Source organism: Rattus norvegicus, chromosome 1 (assembly GCF_036323735.1).
Source record: "Rattus norvegicus strain BN/NHsdMcwi chromosome 1, GRCr8, whole genome shotgun sequence".
NCBI classification, from domain to species: domain Eukaryota; kingdom Metazoa; phylum Chordata; class Mammalia; order Rodentia; family Muridae; genus Rattus; species Rattus norvegicus.
This window is the reverse complement of record NC_086019.1, coordinates 14501632-14522181: the sequence shown is the minus strand read 5'-3', so window position 1 is coordinate 14522181 and position 20550 is coordinate 14501632. Positions and strand designations below refer to the sequence as shown.

The window sequence follows — 20550 nt, the reverse complement described above, 5'->3', positions numbered from 1 at the left end:
GACTTTTATTAACAAATGTTGAAAAATACTGGATCAATCTAGGTCCTAATAGGTATGTAAAACACTGTCTGCTCCCTGCCCTCAATGAGGAAGTGACGGCCAACTTGTGAACAGAACCAACATTCACCATAAATAAAATACCTGTTCCTACTTGATGAAGGTTAGCAACATCCCAAAATGCCTGCAGTCACACTCCCCACTCCTCCTTACAACACCAGGCCCCATCCTGCCCCTGTTCTAATTGGAGTGGTGTCCAACAGGAATCCTTGCCACCATCTCTCCCATCCAAATTACGCCAAATCGGCCATGCTTAGCCAAGTTTGCCTTCAGGACAACTCCTGTAACTAGTCATTTCCTGTTCTCTGTCAGACTCCAGGTCAGGTCTCAGATCTCAACAACTCTGACGTCTTGAGCCAGACAGTTGTTCTACAGGCTGTCCCATGCACTCTGGGCTATTAAACAGTATATCTGGCCTCTACCCACTACATGCCAGCAAAACCATTCCCTCCCCATTTTATTACAACCCAAAATATCTTTAGACATTGACAACTGGCCTGAGAGTATAAAACCACTCCCCATATACTGTTCTCTCTCACCCTGTTTTTTGCTGTTCTTAAATATTTTATTATTTAAAAAATAATTAATGGGCAGCTGTGAGGCATAGTCATAACTGGTCTTGGGAGTCTCTCCGCCTCCATTCTGCAGGTCCTGAGGATCAAACGCAGGGCACTGCAGCGGCTTAACTGCGGATGCCCTTACCATGGAATCCTGTCACCAGCCCTACGACCCCATGCTTTGTGTGTTACTGCCCAGTTCCTCACCATTTCCTATCTTTGATATAAAATTAGCCCCAAGATAACAACCTCTGTTCTAGCACTGACAAAAGCTTCCTAGAGTACTTTCTATATGAACCCTTTCTTTCAAATACCCTTCACAGTTAGTTCAAAGCTGCCCGTCCAGTCGTGGTCATCTGGATTCAATTAGGAGTTGCCCCACAAGGCATTTCACACAGTAACAACTAAGGACCCCAGCTGCTCTTCAGAAAGACACTACCCTTATTTTCCATTCCAGTGCTGTCACTCTGGTTTGGGCACCCATTACCCAGCACCCATGCCAGACCTTTGTAAGAGCCTCCTTCCCTATCCTTTACTCTCTCTACCACTCAAAGCCAAAAATTTCCAATGCTTCTGCACTGCCTACTGAAATATGTATGAAATCTCCTGCCTGCAGTCTTTAGTAATAGGAACTCTTCCTAACTCTGTTTCATTATTTCCAAACATATTTCAGCTTAGGTAAAACCTTATCATCTACTAGTCCTTGAAAAGGCTTGGAGGAGGTCCACTTTGGTCATATTTCTCCCCTGCCTAGAAGCCCAACTTTCTTCCCCATCCCAACTTAGAAAGAAGTCCATCTGAATCTGTCCTGTTTTTATTTCCTTTGTGCTTGTGAACCCAATGTGCTTCCTCCAGGTACCCTTTTCTTTACACCTGAATGGTCCTGTAATTTACAAAGCCCTCAGAGCACCTTGTGCTTCTGTTAATTTCCCCCAATATCTAGCTTGAGAAAGGGAACAGAACTGTATGTTATGTTTGAGTTACCCCAAATGCTTCTCACTGAAAGCCATGGACTGCTGTTTTCAGAAAACCTCAAACTCCCATAAGAGAAACTAAATCCGCATCCCCCTTCTGTCTCACATTTCCATGTCTTAGGCCAAATTTTAAGTAAACTGCCTTCGAGATTGCAGACTGCTATGCAGTACAGGTTGGCAGTCCTTTATCAGCGATGCTTGAAAACGAAGTGTTTTGAGTTTCAACTCTCCCCTCCAGATTTCGGAATGTTTGTGTATGCACAATGAGATACCTTGGGGGTGGGATCCAAGTTTAAAGAGATCTCTTTATGTCTCATATACACGGTGGTCCCACAGTTTGAGAGTAAATTAAAAAAAAACGATAATTATGAATACAAGAAAGTTTCATGATGTGGAATTTTCCACTTGTGCTATTTTGGCCCACAAAGTTTTAAGTTTAGGAGTATTACAGATGCCCTGATCAGGGACACTCAACCTGAACATAGTACTGTGAAAGTCTGGCTCCAGAGATTCCTACGGTTCCCAATGTGCGATTGAATCCCAAATATTTAAGCTACTTAAGCTCTCCACGCACAAAACAATAGAAAGTTATTTTCAAATACCCATACGATTGAGTAAAATATGAAAATAAGTTGGATCTATTGAACATACCTCAGCTGGAGGCTAATCAATGCTAACTTCTATGCCCTGAACGACAATATATTTAAACAACCTAAAAGTCTTGTACACCATGAGAACGACAAAAAGTCATTCTGTCAACTCTGAGCCCCAAAGACATAAGCTAAGATAGAATATGGGAGGCTTCTCCTTGATTTTAAGTCCTTTATATGTCTTATTTCCATAATAAATGGGCATGTTTTGACCAGAACCTGTAGGTTTTGTACCAAATCCATTAAGACACTAGCTCTACAGGACCACCAGCAAACTACAGGCAGTTGTGTGAACCTAAGCTAAAACTGGTTTCAGCATTGTAAGAGAGCCATAAAAAACAAAAACAGTGAATCCTCGCAGAATGTTAATAGCGGCAAAAGCCTAAAATAGTCACTATGTTGCCCTTTTCAGCAGCACAGATCTAGACTTACTTATCCTAAAACACTTACCTTTCCCCACCACACCCCAGGCTTAAAAAAAAAAAAAAAAGACAACATAAAACAGAGAGAAAGAACTCATTCCCTAAACCACAGTAGGCACTAGGGTATCGTCTATATCCGAAGTATTTGTAGAAATTTTTATATCTATTAGAGTTTTTGTTCTAAGCAAACTGACTTTCACTCTAAAATGGGCCTACAAGAACTCAAGGCTGGGGAGACGGGAGTGCTGGCCCAGAGTCACATTCTATTTGATAGGAGACCACAGTAAAAGCCCGGAGAGACTCCTAGCCCAGCCCACACCTGTAATCCCAGCACTTGAGCAGTTGAGGGAGCAAAAGGACCCTGAAGTTCAGGGCAAGTCTGGGATATAAAGCAAGAAACCGTCTCAAAACAAAGTAAAACAAAACCTCTGCCCCAATATTCTGCTTCCCCTACATTTTATCCACTTCCATCTCCATGTGTTTGGAGATTCGGATAACTGATTTGGGATCAATATTAGGATGAAAACTTAAAACGGTTCCTTCCTCCCATGCCGTTTAAAAAGGCTCTTACTAGCAGCTATGAATCATGAGGCAGTAGCGTTAATGCTCATCACAAATATTAGCACTTCTACGAAGTCTCCTGTAAAAACAGACGACAAAGAAGGTTTACACTAACCGTGCTTGCTGCTACAGGGCAGAGCTACAGACCGAGGAGAATATCCACCTTCTGATTCCAGCTGTTCCAGTAGATCCCAAACCCAATGAACCAGCTCCACCAACTACACTCGGAAAGCCCACTAGAAGATACTGTCCACGGTACATCGGCCACCCATCCTACGAACAAGTTCTTTTCACATCTATCTACACGCCAAGTACTAGCCAGAAGTTCAAATTTTCTTAGTCGCAACCCCCCCCCCAAAAAAACACAGCTTCCTAAAAGAAAAAAGAAAAAACCCAAAAAAACCAACCTGCTTCTTGGATACCTTAACAAAACTCACTTCATCGAGTCTGCTCGGCTCACTCCAATTCATATGGCATTTTGCCTGCCTATACTCGTAACTTTCCTATTGTGCGGGAGCCGAAGAGCTTCTGTGAATGTGGAACACACACAGCAGAAGCTAGGATCCGCACACAAGCCGAGAGCCTCCCGGGGAAGTTGCTCTTCCCGTGCACAGGCTGGCCGAGGGATGCAGGCTGAGGCTCCGCAGACCCCCGCCCCCACCCCGGCAAGCGACCCCTCCCCCTCCGGGAGTCCCCGCGCACCCGCACCTGCGGCCTCTGCCCGCCGCACGGGAGCCCCCCGGGTGGAACCTGCCCTCCTGGAAACGTCGCCCACTCCCGCTCCCGCTGCCCGAGGCCCGCGCGGCCGGGGACGCGGCGGTACCTGGAGGACCACGTCGTTGGGCAGCTGCGCGGCCCGGAACAGCTCGAGCACTCGCCCGTTGACCACCACCTTCTTGGTGCTCTCGATGTCGCAGTAGGAGAAGAGATCCGAGTAGTATTTCTGCTCGGCGTCGCTCAGCGTCAAGCCTTCCATCTTCGCCTCGGCCCCGCGGCCGCCCCGCCCCGCATGCACCACCCGGGCGCCGGCCCCGCGACCCGGGGCGGCCGGCGGGGGACTGCGTGCAGCACGGCCTCCCCGCGGGGCCGCGAGCTCGTGTGGCCCGGGGCAGCCGGCGGCGGCGGCGCGCGGCCGCAAAGCTCGGCGTGGGGAAGGAGGCGGCGGCTCGGGGCTCGGCCGCGTCCCTCGGGCTTCCCGCCTCGGCTTCCCCTTCCGCCCACGCACCCCCCTCCGAGAAGTTGTGGGGCTTCGGAAGTCTAAAGTTTCGGGGGCTCGGGGCTGCGCGTGGCCGCCGCTCCGCCTCCTTCAGCCGCCATTGACTGCGCCCCGGCCCGGCACTGACAGCGGCGGCCGCGCTCCAGACCCGGATGTGAGGCCGGGAGGAGAGAGCGCGAGAGGGAGAGGGAGAGAGAGGGAGAGAGAGAGAGAGAGAGAGAGAGAGAGAAACACCCACCGGGCTGGCTTGGCCGCTCCCGGGAGAGCGGGCCGCAGCGCCCCCTGCTGGCCGGAGCCCCGCGGCGCGACCAGTGGCCCTGGGCGCCCTCCGCCAGGACCCTAGGCGAGGGGCACCTGAGGACCAGTCCGCCAGCGATCGGATGCGGAGGGTTCAGGTCGGGCTGCGGGCTCGAGTGTGGCAGCTTCTGGCATGCAGCAGTTCCTACCCGTTTGCACTTACCGAGGAGGAGTGCATCATTTTACACTGTCCACTGGAGCTGGGAAGCTTGCTCAGGTGTGGACGCTTAAACCGAGGCTGAATTCCCACTCCTAAGCCCGGTCTTCTATAAAACCCAAGTTTGCAAAATGGAAAGAAAAAAATAAACGGTCAGAGGTTTTTTTGTTTTTGTCACCGGAAACCGAATATTGTCGATTTATGCCATCCACTCTATAAACCTATGTAGGCCTTCAGCCAACTCCAGGGCCTCCTGTGGCTCATGATCCTTTCCTCCGTGGGGGGAAAAATGCGCTGTCTTAATCTGCACCTGTCTCAGGAGTTCATACACCCTTAATGAGTCTTTAATCTTTTTTAAACTATTTCTTTTCTGAAACCCTATGAAGTCAGGCTGGACTTGAACTCTTGATCCCTCTGCCTTTGCTTTCCTGGTGATGGGATACTATCACCAGCCAGCCAGCTATCTTGTCAGCATTAAATACGAAGTATTTCAGATATGGGAGCCAAGGGAGATTACACAGAAGACTCGTCAAGTTTGGTTACATCTAGCCCATTAAGAGGACATCATTATGAGACTGAGCCGACATAGAGGGCTGGGTTTGTAGCTCATTTCTTAGAGCGCTTGCGTGCACAAGACCCTGGATTCTATTCCCAGTACCCCCTATACCACGCGTGGTGGTGCTTACCTGTAATCCCAGCATTTGGAAGGTAGAGGACAGGAGGATCAGAGTTCAAGGTCATGTTCAGCTGCATAGAACACTGAAGGCCAACTTAGACCATGTGGGAGAAATCCTATCTCAAACAGCCCAGGAAACAGAAGGGAGGACTCTGGCACCAAAAGCACCACTCTGCCGTGCTTTGTTCGAAGGCTGAGTCTAAATGAGCAGGGAAGCCCTTCATCTAAGTCTTTAGAGATGCCACTTTGTGTCGACATTTTCAGATTACTCTACTTCATATAACTCATTTTCACAATTTCAGATTTTGTGTGTGTATGTGTGTGTATGTGTGTCAGTGTGTCAGTATGTGTGTATGTGTGTTCAGTGTGTGTATGTGTATGTGTGTGCATGTGTGTATGTGTCAGTGTGTATATGTGTGAGTGTGTATGTGTGTGAATGTGTGTGTATGTGTATGTGTGTGAATGTGTGTGTATGTGTGTGAGTGTGTATGTGTGTATGTGTGTGAGTGTGTATGTGTGTGTATGTGTGTGAGTGTGTATGTGTGTATGTGTGTGAGTGTGTATGTGTGTATGTGTGTGAGTGTGTATGTGTGTGAATGTGTGTGTCAGTGTGTGTACGTGTGTATGCCTGTGTGTATGTGTGTGTATGTGTGTGCATGTGTATGTGTGTATGTCAGTGTGTTTGTGTGTCAGTGTGTGTAATGTGTGTATGTGTGTGAGTGTGTATGTGTGTATGTCAGTGTGTGTATGTGTGTGAGTGTGTGTGTGTCAGTGTGTGTATGTGTTTGAGTGTGTGTGTCAGTGTGTGTATGTGTGTGAGTGTGTGTATGTATGTGTGTGTATGTGTGTGTGTCAGTTTGTGTGTCGTGTGTGTGTGTGTGTGTGTGTGTGTGTGTGTGTGTGTGTGTATTTTTTAAAAGATAGGTTCAACCAGGTGGGAATTGATTCCTGTTGTCACCAGTCCCTTTTTCCCTGACACCTTCCCGTGGCCTAGCTAGCAGCTCTTTCTTGCCCCAGGCCTTTGTTCCTGTCTGAATTCTCACACAGACACTTCTACGGTTTATTCTCCTGTTCCAAGGTCACTGTCTTAGAGAACAGTTCCCCTGACACCTGATCTCCAGCTGTTGCACTGTGTTTGATCCTCTTAATCTGAATTCTTTTTCTTCATTGCATATCTACTTTCTATATATATTCATAACTAGTAATTACTGAGTGTTATTGTGGCCCAGGAATTTTTCTAAATTTTTATGCTAATTACCACATTGAGGACAACAACCCCATGAAATAGGCTTTTCAAGTATTTTCCTTTTTTGAAAAATTGGGACACTGAGACAAAAAAAAATGGTTTTAGCAACTTGTAAGTCACATGATACCAAATATCTAGATATAGGATCCTAAACCTACTCAACTCTGAAACCAGTACCCTCTCTTAAGTCCCCTGAGCCACTAGCTCTGTATTCAGTAGGAAGTGTTTCTTGCTTACCACACTTCCAAGGCCTGTCCATGTACAGGTATGCCTCAATCATGAGTGATCAAATGAATTCAGTGTTGATGGACCGAGCAGCCCGGACTCTAACTTCCTACTCTCACATCCTTAACTTTAGCAAACTCCAGCTCTCTGTGCCTCTCTTCAAATCCAAAGAAGCAGGATTCCTTCGTGTACAAGTTCTAGGCTCTGACGTGTCCATAATCTATCTTTTTCTCCTCTCCTGCCGCCTCTCACATAAACCTGTTCCTTACAGTCCTCAAAGTCTCTAAGTTCCAGCCCAGTTAATGGGTTCAAAATTATGCTTTGAAGGGCTGGAGAGATGGCTGAGAAGTTAAGAGCGTTTGCTGCCCTTGCAGAGGACCCAGATTCCATTCCCAGCTCACGTACAGCCTCTTAACCTTAAATCCAGCTCCTGGGATCTGATGCTGTCTTCTGGTTTCAGCGGTCACTGCACATGGATGGTGCACATACACTCATGCAGTCAAAAGCATTCATATACATGACATTAAAAAGTCAAAATTATACTTCGAAAGTCCGGTAGGGTGTATACACATACAATCCCATGGAAAGGAAGAATTGTGAATTCTAGCCCAGCCTGGAATCCAAGTGAGATCCTGTCACAAACAAACAAAACAACCAGACACCTATACTTGGATCATGTTGTCCCAGTGTAAAGTGAGGGGCAGGATTTTCTTTTTGGGAATCACAGAGTCTAGGATCTTGTAGCCAGGAGTTGCCTACCAGACACCATTTCCTTCTTCCATTGCCCTTCCTGTTACCTGTTGCCAATTACTCAAGCTAAATTCGCCACCGTATGAGCCTTAGAGAGTGTGAAGCTACTCTGTCTGTAGCTGTATTGCTTTATAAAGCTTTCCTAAACTACAACAGGCCTGGGACAGGACACTTCTCATTGACAACATAGGCCCAGATGAGGGTAAAGAACGGCTAACACACAGGCCAGGCATGGTGGTACATTCATGCAGTTCCAACAGTGGGGAGGGAGGCTGAGGTATGAAGATCACAGGTTTGGGGCCGGCCTGAGCTACATAGAAAGATTTTTTGTTTGTTTGTTTGTTTGTTTGTTTGTTAAAAAAGCCACTGATGAGGCTGGAGAGATAGCTCTGAAGTTAAAGTCAGACCTACTCAGTGCAGAGGACCTGAGCTTGAGTCCCAGCACACATGTTGGGTGGTTCAGAACCACCTGTAACTCCAGTTCCAGAGGAAATAATACCTCCAGACCCCACAGACACACACACACACACACACACACACACACACACACACACACACACACACACACAGAGAGAGAGAGAGAGAGAGATTAAAAATAAATCTAAAAATAAAAACAAAACATTAATAGCATGAATCTCAAAGAAAAGCAACACAGTTCACTCCCCCTGTTTGCTAAGAAGCACCTGACCAGCCTCAGTTGTCACCGACCCATTTCTAGGATGCAGGAATCCTGCAGCACTGATCTGTTAGGCCCACTGTGATGAGAGAAGAGTGAGGACATCATCAAAAGGGACTCACTAGGGGGTTGGGGATTTAGCTCAGTGGTAGAGCGCTTGCCTAGCAAGCGCAAGGTCCTGGGATCGGTCCCCAGCTTCGGAAAAAAAAGGGGGGGGGGCCCACTGCTCTTCCTGCCCCCACCAGGCGTCCCCCAGTGCCTGGGTGATAGAAGCTTAACTTCTAGGTTTCAGGAGGAAGTGAGGCTTTTCTCTGTACCCTTCACTTAACTATTTCAAAATATGAGGGGGAAAGAAATACAACTTCTGCAAGCCGCCATGTGACCCCTTTGAAGTCCAGTCTAATTTCTCTCCTGTGCATTTCTAGGCACAGCGGTTTTTAGTGACATCATCAGAAAGCCGTTTGAAACAGATGGTTTATATTATGTCGAAACAGATTTTCAAATGCTGGTTTGGGAGCAAGATCAAATAGTTGGTTACTGCTAGAAAACGTTTAGACTCCTTTTTTTTTTTTTTTTAAACTGGAAATCTCTAATCATTTTTCTCCCCAGTATTCCTTTTCAATGAAATATCTGGGTGGGGTCATGTATGTTTACAAAGAATTTCCCAGTGGTTTTTGGAAATGGCAATATTGCTTTGTGTTCCCACTAGAAATGTACATGAAGTGGCAGTATTTTTCTTTTTTTCCCTCTCTTTTTCATTTTTATTGGTTATTTCATTTATTGACATTTCAAATGTTATTTCCCTTCCCAGTTACCCCCAGCAAAGCCCCATCCCTCCCCCTCTCCCTCCCCCTGCCTCTGTAATGGTGCTCCCCCACCTGCCCACCCACTCCTGCTTCGGCTCCCTAGCATTGACAGTATTTTTTTCTTAAGTTCTCCTGAGTAATTATAAAACCATCTAACGGGCAAATAGTGGTGTCTAACTGTGATTCAAACCTGCACTTTTCTAATGTATTTTCATGTATTTCCTTGCTACCAGATCATCTGTACTGTCTTTGGTGAAAGCCAACATGAAAAAAGTTTCCATTTTTTTTAATGTTTAACTATTTTATCTAACTGTGTGTGCCTGTGTGTGTGTGTGTGTCTGTGTGTGTGTGTGTCTGTGTGTGTGAGTGTGTGTGTGAGTGTGTGTGTCTGTGTGTGTGTGTCTGTGTCTCTGTGTCTGTGTGTGTGTGTCTGTGTGTGTTTGAGTGTGCGTGTGTGTGCGTGTGTGTGTGTGCCTGTGTGTGTTTCAGAGTGCAGGTGCCTCCTCTGGGCCTTTGGGAGGCCAGAGGAGAGAGTCAGATCCCGAGTTGTGAGTTGTAGTGACAGGTAGTTATAAGCCGTCAAATGTGGGTGCTGAGAACTGAAGTCTAGGTCTCTGCAAAAGTAGTATAAGCTCCTTTGTTGTTGTTTGTTTGTTTTCCTTTTCCAGACATGGTCTCTCTGTGTAGCCCTGGCTGTCCTGGAAGTCACAGTGTAGCCCAGTCAAGCCTTGAACTCTAAGATCTGCCGGCCTCTGCCTCAACAGTGCTAGGATTGAAGGCCTGTGCCACCATCCCTGGCAAGAGTAGTATACACTTGTATCTGCTAAGCCATCTTTCCAGCCCCTTCAACTGTTTTCTTTTTGTTGAGCTTTGAAAAGTCGGCATTCTTGTTGCCAGTTCATTGTCAAGCGTGTAAGTCACAAGTTACAGTCCATGGATTGTTTTCTCTGCCCCACCCCACCCCCAGGCTGTGGCGTGGGTGTATGTTATATGTTGAAACAGGGCTGTCCTGTGGATGAAGATGACGTTTCTGATCCTCCTGCCTCTAACCCCAAGTGTTGAGGTTCCAGTTGTTGGCAACCGACCCTGACACTTGGTGGCTTGTCTTTATGCTCAACAAACACAGTCGTTTAATTACACCCACAGTCCTGTGACCAAAGACCTGACAGAAACATCTTATGGGAAGAATGGTTTACTTGGGCACCGTTCAAGCGATTCAGTCCATCTTGCTAGGGAAGCTATGCATGTGGTAGGCAGCTCCGTGGATGGCAATGGGAAGATTACAGCGTGGACTGCCCATGTCTCAACAGTCAACCTCTGCAGAGAGAATTCTAGCTGTGAGTGAGGCTCCCTGTCACCCTCAAGACCTGCCCCTCTGCAACCCGCTTCCTACCTACAGGTTTTACAATGTCCCTAAACAGTGCCCTGTGGGAGAAGCATACTACATTGTAATGGAAACATGAATACATCTTGAGCTAAGCCCAAATTGAGGGCAGCTTTAAGGACATTTGAGAACTACAACTGTACTAGTGAGAATGTGGTATGTTTGCCTGGACTTTTGCTTGGTGTTGAAGAAACGGATTCAAGATGATAAACATTCAGCCCATGGGCAATGGGAGGCTGAGGACTTGAAAGGAGACGATTTAAAAGATTGGGGAAGATGAGGCCTGGGAAAAGCACATGACGAAGCCTGTGGGAAGGACTATTATGTGTGAATATTTACTGGGAAACACCCACTATGAGTTAGGCACAAGATGACTATGTAGACAAAGTGACTTGGCCAGTTGATTCCAGATAGCATTCCAACCAGGATGTGACACATTGTCTTAAGGAACTACATGGCTATGGTGGCTATGGTAGGCCCCAGTCATGTGTGTCCATTTAACAAAGCCAAATCTCTAACCTTATGTCCACAGAAACTTGTAGGGAGCTCCTGCTGATGGAGCATCCGTCAGACATTGCCGTGACAGAGGGAATAAAGCTTACTGAAGTCAAATCTGTTACGTGTGGATATTCTTGCCCACAGAGGCCCAGCAGCTTCAATATCAGCACACTTCGGAGTAACCTCACTTCAGAACAAGAGATTGGTCTTACTGAATCCCTCACAAGCCACACCGGAATGCTGTTGACTTGAGAGTCATAGGACAGCCTATGGAAGGGACAGACACATATCTGCTTGCATATGGTATGTTTGCAGTGTGGTCCTCACACTGCAGAACACAGGGTATATCCTAAGTTAATGACCAGATATGTCAGCAAGACACCCCCCTGCGCGCACACACACACACACACACACACACACACACACACACACACTGCAGTAAAACCTACACACATATACACACACACACTGCAGTAAAACCTACACACACACACACACACACACACACACTGCAGTAAAACCTACACACACACACACAAACACACACACACACACACACACACACACACACACACACACTGCAGTAAAACCTACTCTATGAGAGGAAGAAGCTAGAAATGGAAGGTTAGTCTTCACTTTAGCCTCGACATCGGTTCGTGTCCCCAATTACAGCAGTGGGAGGTTGTTGTTCCAGAGGGAAGTGTATTATTGGCCCCACTCAATTTCCAGCTGTAAATGCCTTTCAGTCAGTTAGGGCTCCTTGTGCTAGCAGATTAGTAGAGAACAAAAGAATCAATGTCCTGAAGGGGAATTGAACTTCCGCTCCAGGAGGAAATGGCACTTATTTTTCACAGCTGAACAGGAAGCAGTGGGCTTTTCACCCAAGTGATCCAGTGGGGTGTCTGTGAGTGCCCCCAGACAACGACATTTTGCTTGGCCAAACAATTGACCTCCATCTTTAGTCTCATCTTTGCATTCCCATATAAAATTCAGTCTTTGCAAGGGCTCTGTTAAGTCCACTTAGTGTAAGAACCCCTGGTGTGTCCCATGTAGTTCTTTTTCCTCCACCATCTTTCAACAAGAATCTTAGTAGGTGATTTAGCCATAAGAGTCCCAATAAGCCTAATGTTCCAAGTAACTCTTCCACCTACTAAACCTACTCCAGTAATACCAATTCTTACAGGCACGCGAGATAGTTGGGAGTTAGTACAATCTCTCTCCTCTACTGTAAAACTCCTTTGCATAGATCTCCTATGGCCATTGTGATGTTCCTGAATAAAGTCAGCCTTACTGTCCTTCAACATGTATCGGTGAGTGTACTGTACTGGTTAGTTTTGTTTCAACTTCACACAAGCTAGAATTACCAGAGAGGAAGGAAATTCATCTATGAGATCCAGTTATAAGGCATTTTCTCAATTAGTGATCATAGGGGAGGGCCCAGGCCATTGTGGGTTTCTATAAGAGAGCAGGCTGAGCAAGCCAGGGGAAGCAATCCAGTAAGCAGCACTCCTCCATGGCCTCTGTGTCAGCTCCTGCCTCCAAGTTCCTGCCCTGTGTGAGTTCCAGTCCTGACTTCCTTTGGTGATGAACATCGATGTGGAAGTGTAAGCTGAATAAACCCTTTCCTCCCCAACTTGCTTCTTGGTCATGATGTTTTGTGACAATGGATCCAGATCACTTGGACATAAGACTCTAGGAAGCCTTGAGACCTGTCGCAGCAGAAGTGTGGGTTGAGGGCATGGGCAGTGTAAAGCGAGATGTAGGGTGTCTGGACAAGAGACAGTAAGTAACAGAAATGGCCTTGAGATGAGCTGTGATGTGGGCAGATCAAGTTCATTCTGCTACTCTTCCTTTTGTCAAGTTTTCCAGGATAGGACAATCGGAATAGTAGGAGGAGACTGAGTAGCTCAGTGGTAGAACATTTGCATGGTAGACATGAGGTTCCAGGTTTCATGCTCATACTGGGTGGAGATAAGACAGGAGATTGGAATGGATACTGCTAACCAGCCTAATGCTCCCTCTAAGTAACTCTTCCACCGACCAAACCCACTCCGATACTACAAGTCTTGTGACTTGCTTCATGTGACAATAATTCTAGCCTTTGGGAGGTGAAATAGGGCTGGCTTATTTGCGAGCGACCTGGGATTGTGTAGGGAGACACTGTGACAAAAAGAAGGGGAGGAGGAGGAGGAGAACAAAGAAGAGGGGGACGAACTGAAAGCAAGCACACAAGAAAGGAAGATCAGTGGATCCCGAGTTGTTGCCACATAAAATAAATACGGGAAGTGAGTGGACCTAGTTGACAAAAGCATGCACTCTCGTGACTGCTGGGGCAAGTTACTCCTACCACGCCTGGCAGTGATGGGGGCCACAGGCATCCACGCCTTTAGCTTCGGGGAAGAAAACTCTCAGGGTCTAATTGTTCAGGAATTTTCCAGAAATGGCCCTTAGGAGAAGGGAGGTGCCTCAATTACATTACGAGTCCAAGGACAGCTGACTCAATAATTATTCCGAAGGCTTAGGAGTCTAACATTCCCTGAATAGTTTTGGGACCTTGGTTTGATCAATCCGTTGATTGATACAGAGTGTCTCTACATAGCCCTGGTTGAACTAGACACTGCTGTGTTCACGAAGTTGACCTCAAACTCACAGAGATCTGCCTGTGTCTGCATGCTAGGTGCTGGGATTCAAGGTGTGGGCCACCAGAGCCACCTTGCCTAGCAATTCTCTCAGCTCCAGAGATCTCAGGGTTGATGAAGATGTCTGTAGCTCCTGCCTCACAGCTGCCCATCTGTCCAGTCCTGTGCTTTCTTGGCTTCCTTGTAGCTGTTGTTCCCGACAAAGAACTTCCTATCTCCAAGAACTGCTGTCTCAGGATTTGTTTCCCTGAAACCTGACCCAAGTTAGCGACACACTTCTGCATTCACCTTATTTCGTCCCAGCTCCCAACCCCTTAGACTTATTACTGTAATTATTATCACAGCATTGCGGGGCTGAGTGTTACATAAACAAATTAATTAAGCTAGCTCTGCTGGAGAAGCTGCTGCTGCTGCTGAATCAGACCGATGCTGGGCTACAGATTTGAAAGCAAAGCAAGAGCCGAGCCCAGATGCTCAGGTGAAAGGGCAGAATCGGGTCAGGACAGTGAGTAGAAGAAAGATGAAATGGCCAGAAGGGTAAACAAGCCAGGCAGGTAGCAAGTAAGTAGACTGTCTCAACAGCACATACTGAGCTAAAGTCCCTGGGGCAGTCAGATCCTTGGACCCTTGACACGGGATGGTTTAGAAAACAGGCTGGCAGGGCCATCACAGTGATGGTGAGATAGGAGACTCCATGCATCAGCAGTTAGGGACAGGCCCCAGCAAGACCAAGAGCTGTCTGGACAACACTCATGATGTCAGCTGATGCTCCATAGATCAAAGGCTTTCTGCTCAATGACCTTTAGATAACTGGAGGAGTCTATGAGAGAGCTTTAGCACTGGGAAGAAATCTTGTGCACCAGGAGGAAAGAAGTTACCCTTTCTCCACTATTGTTCTCTCTGTACTGTGGCCATTTGTTGTATTATTTTAAAATTTATATTTATTTGGGGTGGGGGACAGTCATATCACAGTGTATGTTGCATGACCCTATTCCTGGGAAGACATAAATAAATATTCACTCATCCCAGATAGGGAAATAGTGACAGAACAAAGTAACAATACTATCCAAATCCAACTGGGTGAACTAATAGTCTTATGGGGATTACTAACCAGAATATGGTTAGGAGATTCCTTACAGAAACAGAAATGACTCAACTATGGAAACCTGGGACAGATTGTACCACTTGCAGACAGCTCAGTAGGTTGGAGAGTGTCTTTTGGCCTGAGAGCTCTATTGATCTAACCCTTTTCTCTAGGCAGCTTGGTTAGTTTCTGCTTCTTCTAGACAGCTCAGCTTATCCGAAAGTAGCAGCAGTCTTTACTGCTTATATTTGCTTGGAGAGAGTAGGGTCTAGGGCAGCAAAGGGGTCACTAAGACCATCAGAAAACACAGGTATCAACACTACGATTCATACAGTTATGAAGTACCAACAAAAATAATTTTGTGGCTGGGAGTCAGCATGGCATGAGGAACTGTATTAAAGGGTCGCAGTATTAGGAAGTTGAGAACCCCTGGCCTAAAGAATCTGGTCAGTTTCAGGAACTTCCTGAGGCCATTGAGTTGTTTACCCCATGAGCTTAGCAAGTTTCCCTGAAAAAAACCCTGTACATTAATGAGCTCCCCATTAGAACATTCTATTTTTACCTTCCTTTAAAATCCTGTCTGAACATACCCTATTTTATATGTCCCCCACATACACATAACATCTTGTGTCTACTAAGCTTCCTTCCAAGATGGAAGTTTTCTATCTTAGAAGAAAGTACATTGCAATAGTGCATGCAGAAGTCAAAGGACAACATGTATGAGTCCATTTCTTTCCATTGTGCTTGTTTTAGGTTATCAGGATTGGTGGCAAGTACTTTTATTGATTTAGCCATCTTGGTTATTTCTGTTTTTTTTTTTGTTATTGTTTTTAAGATGTATTTATTTTATGTATACAAGTACACTGTAGGTGTCTTCAGACATGCGAGAAGAGGGAAGCAGATCCCATTACAGATGGTTGTGAGCCACCATGTGGTTGCTGGGAATTGAACTCAGGACCTCTGGAAGAGCAGTCAGTGTTCTTAACCACTGAGCCACCTCTCCAGTCCTACTCCTGTTATTATTTAAAAATACACACTCTTTGCTACTTGGAAGGGATCTGGCTGAGCACCCTATCCATAGAGTTCTCAGGTCTCATTCCTCATTCTCCATAAGACACCATGTTGAGCTCTCAAACCAGAGCTATTACATAAGGTGTCCACTTTTAGCGGGTCCAGGAGCCACATCCTTTCCTCTGTCCATTGTGTCCTGTAAATTCTCAGGGCTGTTTTTGTTCTGTTTCTTGTTTTTTAGGTGTTTATTTTCTTTTTCAGGTATAAGTTTATGTGTTCCTACAGTCCCAACTCACCCCGGTGAATTTTTAGAGAAAATAGTCATTTGTCAGTCGGTGCTCCAGGAGTGGTGTCAGACAGATGGTAGGATCACGTGTCCACCCAAGTAGTGTCATCCTCTACCCTCAAGGCACAGCACAAGCTGCTTGTATAACTGTTTCTCAAAGCAAGGCACAGTCTAAAAAACGACTGTTTCACACAATACGGAGTAACCTGGGGTAGGGCACAGCCCGATAACAAGTTGCAGATAATCCAGTCATGGGATGCGGGAAGTGAGACTAGGCGTGTGGAACATGTCATGGTATCTGTTCATACACCGGACATATAATACACTCAATGCATAGTTTCCACTTGATGTAAAGTTTGACATGAAATATAGTTAGCTAGCTGTTATACTAATGCATGGTTTTTTATTTTTGAAAAATATTATTATTTTTTATAAAATATAAAAACACTTAGGAAAATTCAGGATAATTCAGACATGAATAAAGAAAAGAAATCAAATTATCTGGAATCCTGCAATCTACAGACACCTTCCATTAATATTCTATTTACCTTCAATGAATATTCTTGGCAGGATTTGCTTGAGACACCCTAAATATATTAGAAATATAATATGAAGTAAATATTTTATCTATATGAACTTATACATGTGCATATAATGTATCACATATTCATATAAAATGAACGGGTGTATTATATATTAATATATATAGTGACAGAAAACAATGCCATAACAGGCAATGCATTCATTTATTTGATATATGCTTACTTCTTTCTTCTCGTAGCGTGTTTTATTTGATTAACTATAGAGTGTAAGTGTAAGGTCTGTTTTTAGACTTAATATGAATTATTTCTTTCCTTCCTTTGAAGCACTCCTTATGAATGATATAATTAGAATAACAGTAGAAATCATATCCACCGGACGATACAAGGTGTGGGATGATGTCACAGGTGAGGCAGGTACAAGATAGAAGGAGGCCTGTCATTGGACGAGAAGGAAGGATGGGCGGGAGAAAAGTGTGAAGGAAGAGGAGGAGACTGGAACGGAAATGGGGAAGAGACAGGAGGGACAGGGAGAGAAGCGGTGGCAGGACAATATGGCAGGTGATGTTAAAATTCTGCTCTGTGTATTTACAGGTTGTTACTAATGTTCTTAAGAGATGGATGGTACTGGGCTGGTCTGGGCCATCACGGAGTTGGGATGTGTGTTTCTGGCATGGAAACCTGTCTTGGGAACTAGATGGGTGGAGAGATTGCTGCCAGGCTCAGAGAGAGGCCTTCGGCAGTGTGATATGGGATGGAGCAGAGCAGGTGAGAGGCTTTGCTGACTGAGAATTAAGATATCCAGCAGACATCTTGGGGCACCGTGGTGCGGACCTAGTGGGGATAAAAGACAACCATACTTTTTTTATTTTTTATATTTTCACAACAACACAAGGCAGCCTTATACTGCCAATAGAATTTACTTTTATTACTTAACTAGTAAACAATCATGAAATTATTGTGTTGCAGCTCTAAATTTTTTCTTTCTCAATGAGATTGAAAGTATCTGGTAAATTTAGAATCCTGAATTTGCGTAGGGGTCATCAGGAACAAAGGCATAGAAACCTTCACACAGCTATTAGCTAGCTACCCCAGAAACGTTAATCCTGCAGGTATATAATTCATGTGAGAGATTACACCCCCAAAAGTTTTAAACACTTAATAAGAAGGCATCAAATTGAAACAAAACCAAGACAGTCCTACTATGAAGTCATAGCCATCTGGATATGAAGCTCAATTTTGGGAGTTATTAACTAAGTAGTCTAATGCAATTTTAACTTCTTTCAGCCTCACTATCTCCCATCACATAATGAGATGCTGCATTTAGCCCAAGAGCAAGGGCCGTTATATGTCACAGGTTGATATATAAATGCTGTTTAAGTGCCAATACCTTTATCAGTATGATCAGTTGTCACAGGGATTCTTTATATTTGCTTTTTGACCAAATAATTCAAATACAGGGAGGAGAGCCACTGTTAAAATATAAAACATGAGGAACTGTGTTAAGGAGTCACAGCACTAGGAAGGTTGTTAACCACTGTTGTAGAGGAAGAGAACTTATAGAGTAAATTGTGTGTGTGTGTGTGTGTGTGTGTGTGTGTGTGTGTGTGCGCGTGTGTGTGCGTGTATGCATGTATGTGTGTGTTTATATGTGTGTGTGCGTGTGTGTGTGTGCACGTGTGCGTGTATGTGTGTGTGTGTATGTTTACAGTCTGTCATTATCACCTATAATATATATTTCTTCCAGGGTACTATGTTATTGCTATTCTGTAAACCCATTAGTTAAATAAAACTGGTCTCTATCTATCAAACTATCAATTGAGAGCTATCAACTAGCATTCTAGCCAGGAAGCATTTAGCAATTAAAATCACCTACTATTTAAATATTATTTTTGTTCATGTTGTCTATGTATATTTGCATAACATAGGGGAACTGAATGCTTTATTTTATATCATCTATGTATTTAATTTTTTGTTTTTGGTATTGTGTGTTGGAGGGGGAAGAAGAGACAGCTATATAGGAAGATACAGCCACAGCACGTATATGGAATTGAGGTTGGGTCTCTCCTACTGTGTGGGTTGAGGGGAATTGAACTCAAGTCATCAGGTTTGGATGCAAGTACTTTTATCCGCTGGGCCATCTTGCCAGCCCAGAATCAAATATTTTTTTTCTTTCTTTCTTTTTTTTTTTTTCCGGAGCTGGGGACCGAACCCAGGGCCTTGCGCTTGCTAGGCAAGCGTTCTACCACTGAGCTAAATCCCCAACCCCCAGAATCAAATATTTTAATACCACACGTAGCTTTATGTTTTTACTTTGATGAATATCCTCTCAGTTGTAGCATAGGGGCTGAACTCATTATTGGCCATATCTGAGGAGCTTTTTGTTAAAGTGTGATTACTAAAGTAACTCAGTTTCTTGTATTATATTCAAGGCCTTTTATGTTTATTCCATTCTTCTTTGCTTTTCCTGGGGACATGTGGGAAGAGGAGGGCAGAGATCAGTGGACATGATGTTTGAGGTATGAAAGAGAGATCTCTACAGGCAGTTCTTATGCTGGCTTTGGCTCCAGGCCATAGCGGCTGGTCTAACCAGATTTCCAAGCTTGTGTTGAAGTGGCCCAGGGTCGGCTGGTCCAATCTGGCTTTTAGGAACGTCATGCTGATATCACCAAAGACTAGCAGGCTGACTTCCAAACGGGCTGACTTCCAAACGAAGTTTGTACTTGGCAGTCTTTTTGATAAACCCGGCCTTTCCATTGTTACTTCTATTGCCTCAGGTAGGAATTTAGCAAGGTGGTTCTTGCATTTCAGCAGGGAACCTGGTTAGCTATTACTGTATAAGAAATTACCACCCAGTCACACAGCATATGTCATGAGTGTGTGTGTGTGTGTGTGTGTGTGTGTGTGAGAGAGAGAGAGAGAGAGAGAGAGAGAGAGAGAGAGAGAGAGAGAGAGGTTTCTGAAGAGCTTGTCTGGGCAGTCATCCTCCACAGTGTCACCTTTGTGCGGTCATCCATCCAGGCTCCTGTGGGTGAGCCCTCAGGATAGCTTGTTCACATGAGTGGCAGCAGCTAATGTTGGCTCTGGCACAGGAGTTCGTCTAGAGTGTCTCATACCTGTCCACATGCTTGGGCTTCTTATAGCTTGGCTGGTGGGGTTTTAAGGAAAAGTTTTCTGAAGTACAGGTTTTTAAGAGATCCAGACAGGCTACAGCATCATCTTGTCACAAAAATTCACCCATTGGGTGAGTCATGAAGACCAGCCCAGGTTTAATTAGAGGAAAATGCATCCCTCTTCATGGGAGAGGTCACTGTTTTTCATTGTGATGTATACGATAAGGAAGATGATTTGTCTTCCTAAGTTATTTATGCTATAACCGACTCCCCACCAGGTTGTCAAGGTACTTCTCTTCTGTAGACTTTAGGGATCTAGGATGTCCATACATTCACAGCACTCCACAGGGAAGAAGGCAGGTATTTTCCTATTTGCAACGACGAAGTGAACCAAACAAACCAGGTTAGTTTCAAACCTGCATGAGCTGAGATCACAGCTGACCTCCCCAAGCCCTTTCATCTATGTGTGCCCACACACCCGAGGCTACCAACCCCTCTTCAGTTCCTGCAGCAAGACGTTACGTGGTATTCTAGAAAACCTCAGAAATGCTGTCTCTCCTACTCTCCGCTCTTCTACTGAGTTTCATTCTGCTTGTACTCAACCTTTTTCCTGAGTTTTACCTCAATGTTAGACCCCCCAACTTCATGTTCTACTACCCTTTCTGTCTTCGAGCCTCGGCCATTCTGCCTGACATTACTCTTCCTGCAGATTCAGTATCTCCTGCC

The 20550-nt window shown here is 45.2% G+C and overlaps 1 protein-coding gene across 15 annotated transcripts in view; it reads right to left on the bottom strand.

Moving 5' to 3' along the window:
• Positions 1–4593, bottom strand: part of Reps1 (RALBP1 associated Eps domain containing 1) — a 77816-nt gene extending 73223 nt beyond the window's left edge. For 12 of the 15 annotated variants that reach the window (XM_039105158.2, XM_039105167.2, XM_039105163.2 and 9 more), the window contains exon 1: positions 4045–4197. In XM_039105158.2, coding sequence (XP_038961086.1) covers positions 4045–4197 — 153 coding nt within the window. Of the gene's footprint in view, positions 1–4044 lie in introns of all 15 variants that reach the window. The other 3 variants (NM_001415798.1, NM_001394899.2, NM_001394900.2) reach the window with 1 other exon arrangement.
• Between the last annotated feature and the right edge of the window lie 15957 nt (positions 4594–20550).